This window comes from Oncorhynchus mykiss, chromosome 19 (genome assembly GCF_013265735.2).
Source record: "Oncorhynchus mykiss isolate Arlee chromosome 19, USDA_OmykA_1.1, whole genome shotgun sequence".
Taxonomy (NCBI): domain Eukaryota; kingdom Metazoa; phylum Chordata; class Actinopteri; order Salmoniformes; family Salmonidae; genus Oncorhynchus; species Oncorhynchus mykiss.
Window position 1 is genome coordinate 8,557,514 of NC_048583.1, and position 15,418 is coordinate 8,572,931.

Here is a 15,418-nt window from a genome sequence, read left to right on the forward strand (position 1 = left end):
ACCATCAACAACACACACCAACATCCACGCCAGCACAAAGACAAACCATCAACAACACACACCAACATCCACGCCAGCACAAAGACAAACCATCAACCACACACACCAACATCCACGCCAGCACAAAGACAAACCATCAACCACACACACCAACATCCACACCAGCACAATGACAAACCATCAACACACACCAACATCCACGCCAGCACAAAGACAAACCATCAACAACACACACCAACATCCACGCCAGCAAAGACAAACCATCAACACACACCAACATCCACGCCAGCACAATGACAAACCATCAACCACACACACCAACATCCACGCCAGCACAATGACAAACCATCAACACACACACCAACATCCACACCAGCACAATGACAAACCATCAACCACACACACCAACATCCACACCAGCACAATGACAAACCATCAACACACACACCAACATCCACACCAGCACAATGACAAACCATCAACCACACACACCAACATCCACGCCAGCACAAAGACAAACCATCAACAACACACACCAACATCCACGCCATCACAAAGACAAACCATCAACAACACACACCAACATCCACGCCAGCACAAAGACAAACCAACAACACACACCAACATCCACGCCAGCACAAAGACAAACCATCAACCACACACACCAACATCCACGCCAGCACAAAGACAAACCATCAACAACACACACCAACATCCACACCAGCAACACACCAACATCCACACCAGCAACAACACACCAACATCCACACCAGCACAATGACAAACCATCAACACACACCAACATCCACGCCAGCACAAAGACAAACCATCAACAACACACACCAACATCCACGCCAGCACAAAGACAAACCATCAACAACACACACCAACATCCACGCCAGCACAAAGACAAACCATCAACCACACACACCAACATCCACGCCAGCACAAAGACAAACCATCAACCACACACACCAACATCCACGCCAGCAACAACACACCAACATCCACGCCAGCAACAACACACCAACATCCACGCCAGCAACAACACACCAACATCCACGCCAGCAACAACACACCAACATCCACGCCAGCAACAACACACCAACATCCACACCAGCACAAAGACAAACCATCAACAACACACACCAACATCCACGCCAGCAACAACACACCAACATCCACACCAGCACAAAGACAAACCATCAACAACACACACCAACATCCACGCCAGCACAAAGACAAACCAGCAAAAACACACACCAACATCCACGCCAGCACAAAGACAAACCATCAACAACACACCAACATCCACGCCAGCACAAAGACAAACCATTAACACACCAACATCCACGCCAGCACAATGACAAACCATCAACCACACACACCAACATCCACGCCAGCACAAAGACAAACCATCAACAACACACCAACATCCACGCCAGCACAAAGACAAACCATCAACAACACACCAACATCCACACCAGCACAAAGACAAACCATCAACCACACACACCAACATCCACGCCAGCACAATGACAAACCATCAACCACACACACCAACATCCACGCCAGCAACAACACACCAACATCCACGCCAGCAACAACACACCAACATTCACACCAGCACAAAGACAAACCATCAACAACACACACCAACATCCACGCCAGCACAGAAGACGAACCATCAAAAACACACACCAACATCCACACCAGCACAAAGACAAACCAGCAAAAACAAAATGTCTGTTCACAAATAGAGAAACAAATAATTTCCCTCACAGACACACAGACATTAAGGAGTGAGACTGAACATTCTTTAGGATGGGGGTAAATAGCATTCAACATCCCAGGCCAACCACTGGTTCTCTGCTGTCTCTCTTTCCTGCTACACTGTCACTATACCGTGTACACACACTAAAGTCAACAATTGCATCACTCTCACTCTCCATCTGCCTTCCTTCCACAGACAGATAATATAAACACTCTCACTCACACAAACAAACAAGACAGACAGACACACACAGACACAGGCACCCGCGCAAACACACAGACACACACTGACCTTTGCCCCTGCGGGAGCTGAAGCGGTTGGTCTTTCCAGTGGAGGGGGCGGGGCCCTGGTTGAGGGACATGGCTTCCTGGTAGCGCTCAGCGCCCGGCACCTCCCGGTGAACCTAAGGTCAAGTCAAGTTTACAATCATATAGTATAATATTACTTATTTAAAGGCATGCTGTGAAACTTTGGTGCCTACTCAGTATTTTCTTTACCCCTCCGGCTTTGGGCTGATGTGTCAACGTGTTGTTCACACATTCAGAATCTAGGAGCAGAATTACTCTCTTAACTCAATTAGCCACGAAATCCCTAGTTTGAAAGCAACTTTTTCTGGAACTATACTGCGCAATTCTCCCCCATGTGGGTCAGCCCCCTAGCATTTCAAGTTCTAGCCAATGAGCTTCAGCCCCTCGCGATTTGAGTGACAGCATACAAGATGCACACACAGCAGAGTGAGCGCTGAGGGACCACTTCTGGCTCGTGAGCACTACTTTCAGAGCTGTGAACAGTGTTGTCACCATGCTAAAAGGTCAACTTCCATGCGGATACCAGGTTAAGTATCACAATACTCCATACAGTACTAAAACAATACCATGGCCAAAGTCACAGAATGGCACTTGAACCAGACAGATCTTCCAGTTTTATATTAAATGTTTTATTTTTGAATGTATGCGTTAATGAATGAATTATACAATCAATTTGACTTCATTTATTTTTACTAATCTAATTACATAACATCATGGTAATAATGTATTTGAACGGTAAATCTCTATTGATAAACTGGGCAAATCAAGATGTAGTCTAGGTGTATTCACATTACAGCTGAATGCATATTGAATAGCAGCGTGACCATGAATTGAGGTAGAGCTTTCTGGCTGATTTCATGGTGCTGCAGATGGAAAAAAACGATCGTTTCCCTTACATTTGGGACTTACTTTATTGTACTGATCAACAACATTTGCATAGAAGAAGCCATCTGTTTATTTGATAACAGTGTCTCTCTTTAAGACCCATGGCATTATTCACACACAGACAGTTCAAGGCTCAAGCAGATAGGATGGATTGACTGGGACAAACGTGAAGGAATAAAGGTTTTGGTCACAATCAGTGTTTCCTCAGAACAGGCCAGTGTTAGCCACGGGGAAGTGGAACAGGCCAGTGTTAGCCACGGGGAAGTGGAACAGGCCAGTGTTAGCCACGGGGAAGTGGAACAGGCCAGTGTTAGCCACGGGGAAGTGGAACAGGCCAGTGTTAGCCACGGGGAAGTGGAACAGGCCAGTGTTAGCCACGGGGAAGTGGAACAGGCCAGTGTTAGCCACGGGGAAGTGGAACAGGCCAGTGTTAGCCACGGGGAAGTGGAACAGGCCAGTGTTAGCCACGGGGAAGTGGAACAGGCCAGTGTTAGCCACGGGGAAGTGGAACAGGCCAGTGTTAGCCACGGGGAAGTGGAACAGGCCAGTGTTAGCCACGGGGAAGTGGAACAGGCCAGTGTTAGCCACGGGGAAGTGGAACAGGCCAGTGTTAGCCACGGGGAAGTGGAACAGGCCAGTGTTAGCCACGGGGAAGTGGAACAGGCCAGTGTTAGCCACGGGGAAGTGGAACAGGCCAGTGTTAGCCACGGGGAAGTGGAACAGGCTAGTGTTAGCCATGGGGAAGTGGAACAGGCCAGTGTTAGCCACGGGGAAGTGGAACAGGCCAGTGTTAGCCACGGGGAAGTGGAACAGGCCAGTGTTAGCCATGGGGAAGTGGAGTGGGCACCGTGCTCTCACGTCATAAGGGGACCTCGGCTGCGCTGATAAACTAACTTGATCCTCTCTCAATCAGTAGATGACGTGACACTCATTTGACAGAAGTACCTTTATCTAGGACCGAACCGTTTGTCATGTGCTGCTATCGGAAAAAGTACAGAAGTTTGGGTATACCATGCAACACTAAGAACTACTGGCTAAAAAGTCTACAGAAGTACCAGAGAATCTCTTTAAAGTACAATTCAAAAGGTCACAACACATTACTAAAAAGGCAGGGTGAAACACTGTAGAAAGAAACAGAAAGGACAACAATATAAACTACAACAATACCTGATAGGACAGATTCCTCAGCAGACACATACTGTTCTCTATCAGCTGGAGACAAGACAGGGAGGGTGAGGGAGGGAGAGAGAGAGAGAGGGAGAGAGAGGGGAGGGGGGGAGGGAGAGAGAGGGGGGGGGGAGAGAGAGAGAGGGGGGGAGAGAGAGAGAGGGGGGGAGAGAGAGAGGGGGGGGAGAGAGAGAGAGGGGGGGAGTGAGAGGGGGCGAGAGAGAGAGGGGGCGAGAGAGAGAGGGGGCGAGAGAGAGAGGGGGCGAGAGAGAGAGGGGGCGAGAGAGAGAGGGGGCGAGAGAGAGAGGGGGGGGGGAGAGAGAGAGGGGGCGAGAGAGGGGGGGGATAAGACGAAGGAAAAGGAGAACAGGATTAAAATACATGCAGACACAATCAAAGTTCAGGATCACAAGATAAAACAGCAGTGTGTGTGGGCACACCTTGTTGTCCACGTCTTTCAGGTTGATCTGTGATTGGACAATGTACATGAGCGAGTCCACCAATCCTGTGCACTCTCTCAGCTTCCTCCTGGCCTCACTGCGCTCTGAGCTCACGTTCCTGTTTTAGAGAGAGCGGTGGGAGGAGAGGTAGAGAAGGTGTGTGAGAAAAAACAAACAAGCAATACAGAAACAGAGGGGAAATGGGCAGAGACCAAGAGACAGAGAGAGAGAGAGACAGAGAGAGGGAGGAATGAGAGCGGCTACAATCAGTGGCCACATAAGGATTCCAGCACACAACCATTAGTAATAAAACACTGAATGGCCCTATGTCAGTGTGTTGCAGAGACTGAAAGTCTGAAAGCGTGTGGTCACGTCCCAAAAAGCACCCTATTCTCTATGTGGTGCACTAATAGGGGGCCATTTAGGATGCAAGCCTGTGGTTGTTAAACTCCAGTCGAGTGAGGGGACAGTGAGATCGTAGATCAGGTTACTGGGCCAGTCATTGTGTTGTAGCCTGCCTTTAACAGAGAGACACACCCACTGGGGAACACAGCACATTCCCACTCTGCCCTACCTTCTGGGAATTCCTCAGGCACACCTGTACAGACATGCACAAACACACACACACACTGCAAGACCAACACACAGCTACCAGTCACTAAATGGACGATACATTACTGTTTCATGGCTGGCTGACATCTTCAACACTGGTATTTATTTTACAATATCGTCTATCATGATATTTTGATACAGTGCCTAAGTTCAAATGAAAAGTTTGACAAATTGGACGACTTCACAGCCAGTTTGGTCCTAGCTGGGTTGAGTATCAAACCATCAGAATGGAAAAAGACCAATAAAATCATTAAGAATTAATATGTTGCAATTCTACGGTCGATGTTGAAGCATAAAACATATTTACAACTTTTATTATTCAGAAACTTTAAAATACCGTAAAAAATTAGAAACATATTGTGATATGATATTACGGCCATATCACCCTCCTCTTTTTCCTCCCACTGTTTTCTCTCTCTCCCTCCCTCCCTGTACCTCAGGCAGCCAGCTGTGTTGGTGAGGGACGTCTCCCACTCCAGGTGTCGTGGTTTGAGGTTCTCCTCTCCTCCTGCCTCGTTCCCTCTCTCCCAGCCCGAGTGAGCTACCATCACCTCGTCTGAGAGGGCGTGCAGGGCGTGGTCAACGATCTCCATCTTCACTGAGTCGTGAGACGACAAGTTCCACAGCGTGCCTGAGGAAGAGGGTGACGGATTATCATCATCACTACCACACACTACCGTCTCCCACTTACCGCAGTAGTACACTAGTAGTGACCACAGTAGTACACTAGTAGTAACCGCAGTAGTACACTAGTAACAACAGTAGTATTACCTGTGATAGTATCGGTCAGATCCTGGTCTCTGGTCTTCCTCAGCAGTCTGACCAGGGCCGGTACTCCATCACAGTTCTTGATGGCGATCTTATTGTCAGAGTCTCGTCCGTAAGAGATGTTTTTGAGCGCTCCGCAGGCGGCGTGGTGGACCTCCTTCTTAGGGTTGTCTAACATGGACACCAGGGATGGGATACCTTTCATACGACGGACATCTGTCTTCACCTGGAGGGGAGAGAGGAGAAGGAACGAGGAGAGGGAAGGGGGAGAGGGAAGGGGGAGAGAGTAGAGGGAGGGAAGGGGGAGAGAGGAGAGGGAGGGAGAGGGAAGGGGGAGAGAGGAGAGGGAGGGAAGGGGGAGAGAGGAGAGGGAGGGAAGGGGGAGAGAGGAGAGGGAACGAGGAGAGAGGAGAGGGAGGGAGAGGAGGGAAAGGGGAGAGGGAAGGGGGAGAGGGAAGGGGGAGAGGGAAGGGGGAGAGGGAAGGGGGAGAGAGGAGAGGGAGGGAGGGAAGGGAAAGGGGAGAGGGAAGGGGGAGAGGAGAGGGAATGAGGGATGAGGTGTTGGTGGTTGTGTGTTGCTCTCATTCTGACATGAAAGACAGTAGCTAGGTAGCCTGCAGCATGGCTGTGTTTATGACTAGATAAAGGGTGCGTGGGTAATCAAATCTAATTTTATTCCTCACATGCTTCATAAACAACAAGTGTAGACTAACAGTGAAATGCTTACTTACGGGCCCTTCCCAACAATGCAGACAGAGAGAAAATAGAAAAAATGATAGAAAAGTAACACTTAATAACAAAAGTATATAAATACATAATGAGTAATGATAACATGGCTATATAAACAGGGTACCAGTATGGAGTCGATGTGCAGGGGTACGAGGTAATTGAGATAGATATGCAAGGGGCTTTAAGGCTGTGGGTGTGAAGGCTCTGTTTGTGTATATAAACTAAGTGTGTATAGATAAAGATATGACCTTGTCCTTCTTAAAGGTGAGCTGCTATAGGTGTATATATTACCTTGTGTACACACACACACACACACACACACACACACACACACACACACACACACACGGCTTTAATACACACAAGTGAGTGAAGTGGGGGATGTTCTGCCCATGCAACCCAGATTGCTATGTCACTAGTAGTGTCTGTAGTTGAGTGAGTGACTGACCATGAGAGAGAAGTGGGGGATGTTCTGCCCATGCAACCCAGATTGCTATGTCACTAGTAGTGTTTGTAGTTGAGTGAGTGACTGACGATGAGAGAGAAGTGGGGATGTATTTCCGTGTCAAATCAAATAAATGTTTATTCGTCACATGATTGGGGTAATGTCACGTCTACTCGCGCTCCTCCTCTCTGGCGCTCGTTGTCACCAGTGTAGTCATCATTACGCGCACCTGCGCTTCATGAGACTCACCTGGACTCCATGACCTTCCTGATGACCTCCCCTATCGGTCACTCCCTTGTGTTCCTTCCCCAGGCCTTATCGTTTCTGTTTATATGTCCCATGTCTGAATGCTACTCGTGTTCCTGGTTTGGTTCCCTGTCTGAACGCTACTCGTGTTCCTGGTTTGGTTCCATGTCTGAATGCTACTCGTGTTCCTGGTTTGGTTCCCTGTCTGAACGCTACTCGTGTTCCTGGTTTGGTTCCATGTCTGAATGCTACTCGTGTTCCTGGTTTTGTTCCATGTCTGAACGCTACTCGTGTTCCTGGTTTGGTTCCCTGTCTGAACGCTACTCGTGTTCCTGGTTTGGTTCCCTGTCTGAACGCTACTCGTGTTCCTGGTTTGGTTCCCTGTCTGAACGCTACTCGTGTTCCTGGTTTTGTTCCCTGTCTGAATGCTACTCGTGTTCCTGGTTTGGTTCCCTGTCTGAACGCTACTCGTGTTCCTGGTTTTGTTCCCTGTCTGAACGCTACTCGTGTTCCTGGTTTTGTTCCCTGTCTGAATGCTACTCGTGTTCCTGGTTTTGTTCCCTGTCTGAACGCTACTCGTGTTCCTGGTTTTGTTCCATGTCTGAACGCTACTCGTGTTCCTGGTTTGGTTCCATGTCTGAACGCTACTCGTGTTCCTGGTTTGGTTCCCTGTCTGAACGCTACTCGTGTTCCTGGTTTGGTTCCCTGTCTGAACGCTACTCGTGTTCCTGGTTTTGTTCCATGTCTGAACGCTACTCGTGTTCCTGGTTTTGTTCCCTGTCTGAACGCTACTCGTGTTCCTGGTTTGGTTCCCTGTCTGAACGCTACTCGTGTTCCTGGTTTTGTTCCATGTCTGAACGCTACTCGTGTTCCTGGTTTGGTTCCATGTCTGAATGCTACTCGTGTTCTTGGTTTGGTTCCCTGTCTGAATGCTACTCGTGTTCCTGGTTTTGTTCCCTGTCTGAATGCTACTCGTGTTCCTGGTTTTGTTCCATGTCTGAACGCTACTCGTGTTCCTGGTTTGGTTCCCTATCTGAACGCTACTCGTGTTCCTGGTTTTGTTCCATGTCTGAACGCTACTCGTGTTCCTGGTTTTGTTCCCTGTCTGAATGCTACTCGTGTTCCTGGTTTGGTTCCCTGTCTGAACGCTACTCGTGTTCCTGGTTTGGTCCCCTGTCTGAACGCTACTCGTGTTCCTGGTTTTGTTCCATGTCTGAACGCTACTCGTGTTCCTGGTTTTGTTCCCTGTCTGAACGCTACTCGTGTTCCTGGTTTGGTTCCCTGTCTGAACGCTACTCGTGTTCCTGGTTTGGTTCCCTGTCTGAACGCTACTCGTGTTCCTGGTTTTGTTCCATGTCTGAACACTACTCGTGTTCCTGGTTTGGTTCCCTGTCTGAACGCTACTCGTGTTCCTGGTTTTGTTCCCTGTCTGAACGCTACTCGTGTTCCTGGTTTTGTTCCCTGTCTGAACGCTACTCGTGTTCCTGGTTTGGTTCCCTGTCTGAATGCTACTCGTGTTCCTGGTTTGGTTCCCTGTCTGAACGCTACTCGTGTTCCTGGTTTGGTTCCCTGTCTGAATGCTACTCGTGTTCCTGGTTTTGTTCCCTGTCTGAACGCTACTCGTGTTCCTGGTTTGGTTCCCTGTCTGAACGCTACTCGTGTTCCTGGTTTTGTTCCCTGTCTGAACGCTACTCGTGTTCCTGGTTTTGTTCCCTGTCTGAATGCTACTCGTGTTCCTGGTTTGGTTCCCTGTCTGAACGCTACTCGTGTTCCTGGTTTGGTTCCCTGTCTGAACGCTACTCGTGTTCCTGGTTTGGTTCCCTGTCTGAATGCTACTCGTGTTCCTGGTTTTGTTCCCTGTCTGAACGCTACTCGTGTTCCTGGTTTGGTTCCCTGTCTGAACGCTACTCGTGTTCCTGGTTTGGTTCCCTGTCTGAATGCTACTCGTGTTCCTGGTTTGGTTCCCTGTCTGAACGCTACTCGTGTTCCTGGTTTTGTTCCCTGTCTGAACGCTACTCGTGTTCCTGGTTTTGTTCCATGTCTGAACGCTACTCGTGTTCCTGGTTTGGTTCCCTGTCTGAACGCTACTCGTGTTCCTGGTTTTGTTCCCTGTCTGAACGCTACTCGTGTTCCTGGTTTTGTTCCCTGTCTGAATGCTACTTGTGTTCCTGGTTTTGTTCCCTGTCTGAACGCTACTCGTGTTCCTGGTTTGGTTCCCTGTCTGAATGCTACTCGTGTTCCTGGTTTGGTTCCCTGTCTGAACGCTACTCGTGTTCCTGGTTTGGTTCCCTGTCTGAACGCTACTCGTGTTCCTGGTTTTGTTCCCTGTCTGAACGCTACTTGTGTTCCTGGTTTGGTTCCCTGTCTGAACGCTACTCGTGTTCCTGGTTTTGTTCCATGTCTGAATGCTACTCGTGTTCCTGGTTTTGTTCACTGTCTGAATGCTACTCGTGTTCCTGGTTTGGTTCCCTATCTGAACGCTACTTGTGTTCCTGGTTTTGTTCCCTGTCTGAACGCTACTCGTGTTCCTGGTTTTGTTCCATGTCTGAACGCTACTTGTGTTCCTGGTTTTGTTCCCTGTCTGAACGCTACTCGTGTTCCTGGTTTTGTTCCATGTCTGAACGCTACTCGTGTTCCTGGTTTTGTTCCCTGTCTGAATGCTACTCGTGTTCCTGGTTTTGTTCCCTGTCTGAACGCTACTCGTGTTCCTGGTTTTGTTCCATGTCTGAACGCTACTCGTGTTCCTGGTTTTGTTCCCTGTCTGAATGCTACTCGTGTTCCTGGTTTTGTTCCCTGTCTGAACGCTACTTGTGTTCCTGGTTTTGTTCCATGTCTGAACGCTACTCGTGTTCCTGGTTTTGTTCCCTGTCTGAATGCTACTCGTGTTCCTGGTTTTGTTCCCTGTCTGAACGCTACTCGTGTTCCTGGTTTGGTTCCCTGTCTGAACGCTACTCGTGTTCCTGGTTTTGTTCCATGTCTGAACGCTACTCGTGTTCCTGGTTTTGTTCCCTGTCTGAACGCTACTCGTGTTCCTGGTTTGGTTCCATGTCTGAACGCTACTCGTGTTCCTGGTTTGGTTCCCTGTCTGAACGCTACTCGTGTTCCTGGTTTTGTTCCCTGTCTGAACGCTACTTGTGTTCCTGGTTTTGTTCCATGTCTGAACGCTACTCGTGTTCCTGGTTTTGTTCCCTGTCTGAATGCTACTCGTGTTCCTGGTTTTGTTCCCTGTCTGAACGCTACTCGTGTTCCTGGTTTGGTTCCCTGTTATTAAATTCACTCCCTGTACCTGCATCCTGATTATCAGCGTACAGGTTCCAGGTAAACAGCAGGTGTAGACTAAGTGACATGCTTACGGCCTTCCCAACAGTGCAGAGGGGGAAAGAGAAATAATACAAACTTGTGTTTATATTTGTCCAAGACAGGTTACATAAATACATGAAATGGCCGTCCATAGTTAACAAATATCTTAATATCAAACATGACCCATTTACAATACTAGTAAAAGAGTGTGTGTTCAAGCATGCATTTCAATGAGTGCAGGTTGTGTCCTTTGTGTGTGTTGATATTGGTTGTAAATGTATTGACTAGAGTAGATTATGACGATGACTGACTTAATTATTTATTGCTATTCGTCCTTTCTGATGAAAAACATTGTCAAGATCACTGGTGCCATGGAAACCTCTGCAAGGAAACAGCTCAAAAAGGAGCATGTAACCAACGTGGGAGAAGGCGTGTTTGCAGAAGAGCATGGTTTACATAGCTAGATAACTACTCTACTGGTGCCAAAATGTGACTGTAGGTTTTCAGCAAATATAATTAGAGTTTACCCTATTCATCTATGACAAATATAATTAGTTTACCCTATTCATCTATGGCAAATATAATTAGAGTTTACCCTATTCATCTATGGCAAATATAATTAGAGTTTACCCTATTCATCTATGACAAATATAATTACAGTTTACCCTATTCATCTATGGCAAATATAATTAGAGTTTACCCTATTCATCTATGACAAATAGAGTTTACCCTATTCATCTATGGCAAATATAATTAGAGTTTACCCTATTCATCTATGGCAAATATAATTAGAGTTTACCCTATTCATCTATGACAAATATAATTACAGTTTACCCTATTCATCTATGGCAAATATAATTAGAGTTTACCCTATTCATCTATGGCAAATATAATTAGAGTTTACCCTATTCATCTATGACAAATAGAGTTTACCCTATTCATCTATGGCAAATATAATTAGAGTTTACCCTATTCATCTATGGCAAATAGAGTTTACCCTATTAATCTATGGCAAATATAATTAGAGTTTACCCTATTCATCTATGACAAATATAATTAGTTTACCCTATTCATCTATGGCAAATATAATTAGAGTTTACCCTATTCATCTATGACAAATATAATTAGAGTTTACCCTATTCATCTATGGCAAATAGAGTTTACCCTATTCATCTATGGCAAATAGAGTTTACCCTATTCATCTATGGCAAATAGAGTTTACCCTATTCATCTATGGCAAATAGAGTTTACCCTATTCATCTATGGCAAATATAATTAGAGTTTACCCTATTCATCTATGGCAAATATAGAGTTTACCCTATTCATCTATGGCAAATATAATTAGAGTTTACCCTATTCATCTATGGCAAATATAATTAGAGTTTACCCTATTCATCTATGGCAAATATAATTAGAGTTTACCCTATTCATCTATGACAAATAGAGTTTACCCTATTCATCTATGGCAAATATAATTAGAGTTTACACTATTCATCTATGGCAAATAGAGTTTACCCTATTCATCTATGGCAAATAGAGTTTACCCAATTAATCTATGGCAAATATAATTAGAGTTTACCCTATTCATCTATGGCAAATATAATTAGAGTTTACCCTATTCATCTATGGCAAATATAATTAGAGTTTACCCTATTCATCTATGACAAATATAATTACAGTTTACCCTATTCATCTATGGCAAATATAATTAGAGTTTACCCTATTCATCTATGGCAAATATAATTAGAGTTTACCCTATTCATCTATGACAAATAGAGTTTACCCTATTCATCTATGGCAAATATAATTAGAGTTTACCCTATTCATCTATGGCAAATATAATTAGAGTTTACCCTATTCATCTATGACAAATAGAGTTTACCCTATTCATCTATGGCAAATATAATTAGAGTTTACCCTATTCATCTATGGCAAATATAATTAGAGTTTACCCTATTCATCTATGACAAATAGAGTTTACCCTATTCATCTATGGCAAATATAATTAGAGTTTACCCTATTAATCTATGGCAAATATAATTAGTTTACCCTATTCATCTATGGCAAATATAATTAGAGTTTACCCTATTCATCTATGACAAATATAATTAGAGTTTACCCTATTCATCTATGGCAAATAGAGTTTACCCTATTCATCTATGGCAAATAGAGTTTACCCTATTCATCTATGGCAAATAGAGTTTACCCTATTCATCTATGGCAAATATAATTAGAGTTTACCCTATTCATCTATGGCAAATATAGAGTTTACCCTATTCATCTATGGCAAATATAATTAGAGTTTACCCTATTCATCTATGGCAAATATAATTAGAGTTTACCCTATTAATCTATGGCAAATATAATTAGAGTTTACCCTATTCATCTATGACAAATAGAGTTTACCCTATTCATCTATGGCAAATATAATTAGAGTTTACCCTATTCATCTATGACAAATAGAGTTTACCCTATTAATCTATGGCAAATATAATTAGAGTTTACCCTATTCATCTATGGCAAATAGAGTTTACCCTATTCATCTATGGCAAATATAATTCGAGTTTACCCTATTCATCTATGGCAAATAGAGTTTACCCTATTCATCTATGGCAAATATAATTAGAGTTTACCCTATTCATCTATGGCAAATATAATTAGAGTTTACCCTATTCATCTATGGCAAATATAATTAGAGTTTACCCTATTCATCTATGGCAAATAGAGTTTACCCTATTAATCTATGGCAAATATAATTAGAGTTTACCCTATTCATCTATGGCAAATATAATTAGAGTTTACCCTATTCATCTATGGCAAATAGAGTTTACCCTATTCATCTATGGCAAATAGAGTTTACCCTATTCATCTATGACAAATATAATTAGAGTTTACCCTATTCATCTATGGCAAATATAGAGTTTACCCTATTCATCTATGGCAAATATAATTAGAGTTTACCCTATTCATCTATGGCAAATATAATTAGAGTTTACCCTATTCATCTATGGCAAATAGAGTTTACCCTATTCATCTATGGCAAATAGAGTTTACCCTATTCATCTATGACAAATATAATTAGAGTTTACCCTATTCATCTATGGCAAAGATACTTAGACGTTTCCCCTTTCATCCGTGTCTGGTGTTCGCTAGTTACTGGCTAGATGGGTCTTCAGTCAGCATGGAACAAAGGGAGAGGTGGGGGGGGTCTCTTTCAAAACATCTGTCAGTGCAGTGAACCACATCACAAAATACATTCTAAACAGGAGATGTATATAAAAATATATATATATAATTAATGCAATATTGTTTGAGGTTTTGTGTTTCACCACATTTGCTTGAGGTGATTTTACTGCAACACTGCTAGTTGCTTGACAAAGGCTTTTCAAAGAGCTGTCAGTCAAGGCCAGCTCATGAATATAAGCTCCACGCCCACTCAGCCGGTCTTTTCAAACTTCCTGGTATTTAGCCAAGAGAGACAAAGTGCTTTTCAGAATGACTGTTCAGGACTTTTAAATAATTGACTTTGTGCTTTCAGAATTTCTGCAGAGAAGCTGACTGCAGTGATAATGTTCTAGAAGGTGTCAAGGAGGAAGAGGTGTGGTGGTTGTATCGCCAGCAAACAGGTGCCGTCCTACGACGACATTCAGCGAGTCATCCACTACATCAACACTTTGACAGATGTCCACGTGATGCCGCTCTCAGGATGGACCTCTGGATTTAAGAGGCCAGACATCCACGTGATGCCACTCTCAGGATGGACCTCTGGATTTAAGAGGCCAGACATCCACGTGATGCCGCTCTCAGGATGGACCTCTGGATTTAAGAGGCCAGACATCCACGTGATGCCACTCTCAGGATGGACCTCTGGATTTAAGAGGCCAGACATCTGAGTGATGCCGCTCTCAGGATGGACCTCTGGATTTAAGAGGCCAGACATCCACGTGATGCCACTCTCAGGATGGACCTCTGGATTTAAGAGGCCAGACATCCGAGTGATGCCGACATCTCAGACCTTCTGTGTGTGGCCCAAGTGCAAAACTTTGATGCGTGATCATGGCGAGTGCTTTGCTAAACCTTCACACTTATATTTGTATGGAACGTTGAACAGCTCAAACCAGTGGACCAGCGACAAAGACTAACCAAAGCCCACATGAATCAGCCCCAGAGAGACGGTCAGTCTGTACTCTGGGGCCGTGCGTTCATATGGTCTTTAACGTGTCTCCTTTTAGTTGCCGCTTAGAGACCAGAGATGCCTCTGACCCGTATCACCTCTCACCCCCTCCATCCCCTTCTCTGGTTTAGCACTTCTCAGATGTGGTTTACTCTGTGTAACCGTCATGGGTGTCAGGGTCCTTGGTTTGTGAGAGGGTCATTTGGTCACATCTGCATGTGCTGTCCCCAGGGACGTTGTCACACGGGGAAAACGTGTTTGAATATAGCCTATACACATTCTCTGTGACATTATTTATCCTCCCAAGCCTCTCCGAATGGAATCTGACTTGGAAAGACTAAAGGTCACAACCATAATATGTGCAGGGACGACATGGGATGTGCACGTGTGTGTGTGTACGTACATGTTCAAACACGTGCACGTCGCATGTCGTCCCTGCACACATTATGGCTGTGACCTTTAGCCTTTTTGGATGCAACAACGATGCAGACAGACACCGTCTGTATAGTTACTGCATTTCATGTTTTGTGTTTTCGTTTTCATTATTTGAATAAAGTTCTTAAAAGTAAC

At 45.0% G+C, this 15,418-nt stretch overlaps 1 protein-coding gene across 6 annotated transcripts in view; it reads right to left on the reverse strand.

Annotated features, from left to right (window-relative positions):
* LOC110497211 (catenin delta-1) overlaps positions 1-15,418 on the reverse strand; it is a 61,448-nt gene that overhangs the window by 19,487 nt on the left and 26,543 nt on the right. For all 6 annotated transcript variants that reach the window (XM_036954139.1, XM_036954138.1, XM_036954140.1 and 3 more), the window contains 5 exons: positions 5,958-6,180; positions 5,622-5,817; positions 4,575-4,692; positions 4,135-4,179; positions 2,066-2,177 (listed from right to left, as the gene is read on the reverse strand). In XM_036954139.1, coding sequence (XP_036810034.1) covers positions 2,066-2,177; positions 4,135-4,179; positions 4,575-4,692; positions 5,622-5,817; positions 5,958-6,180 — 694 coding nt within the window. The remainder of the gene's footprint in view (positions 1-2,065; positions 2,178-4,134; positions 4,180-4,574; positions 4,693-5,621; positions 5,818-5,957; positions 6,181-15,418) is intronic.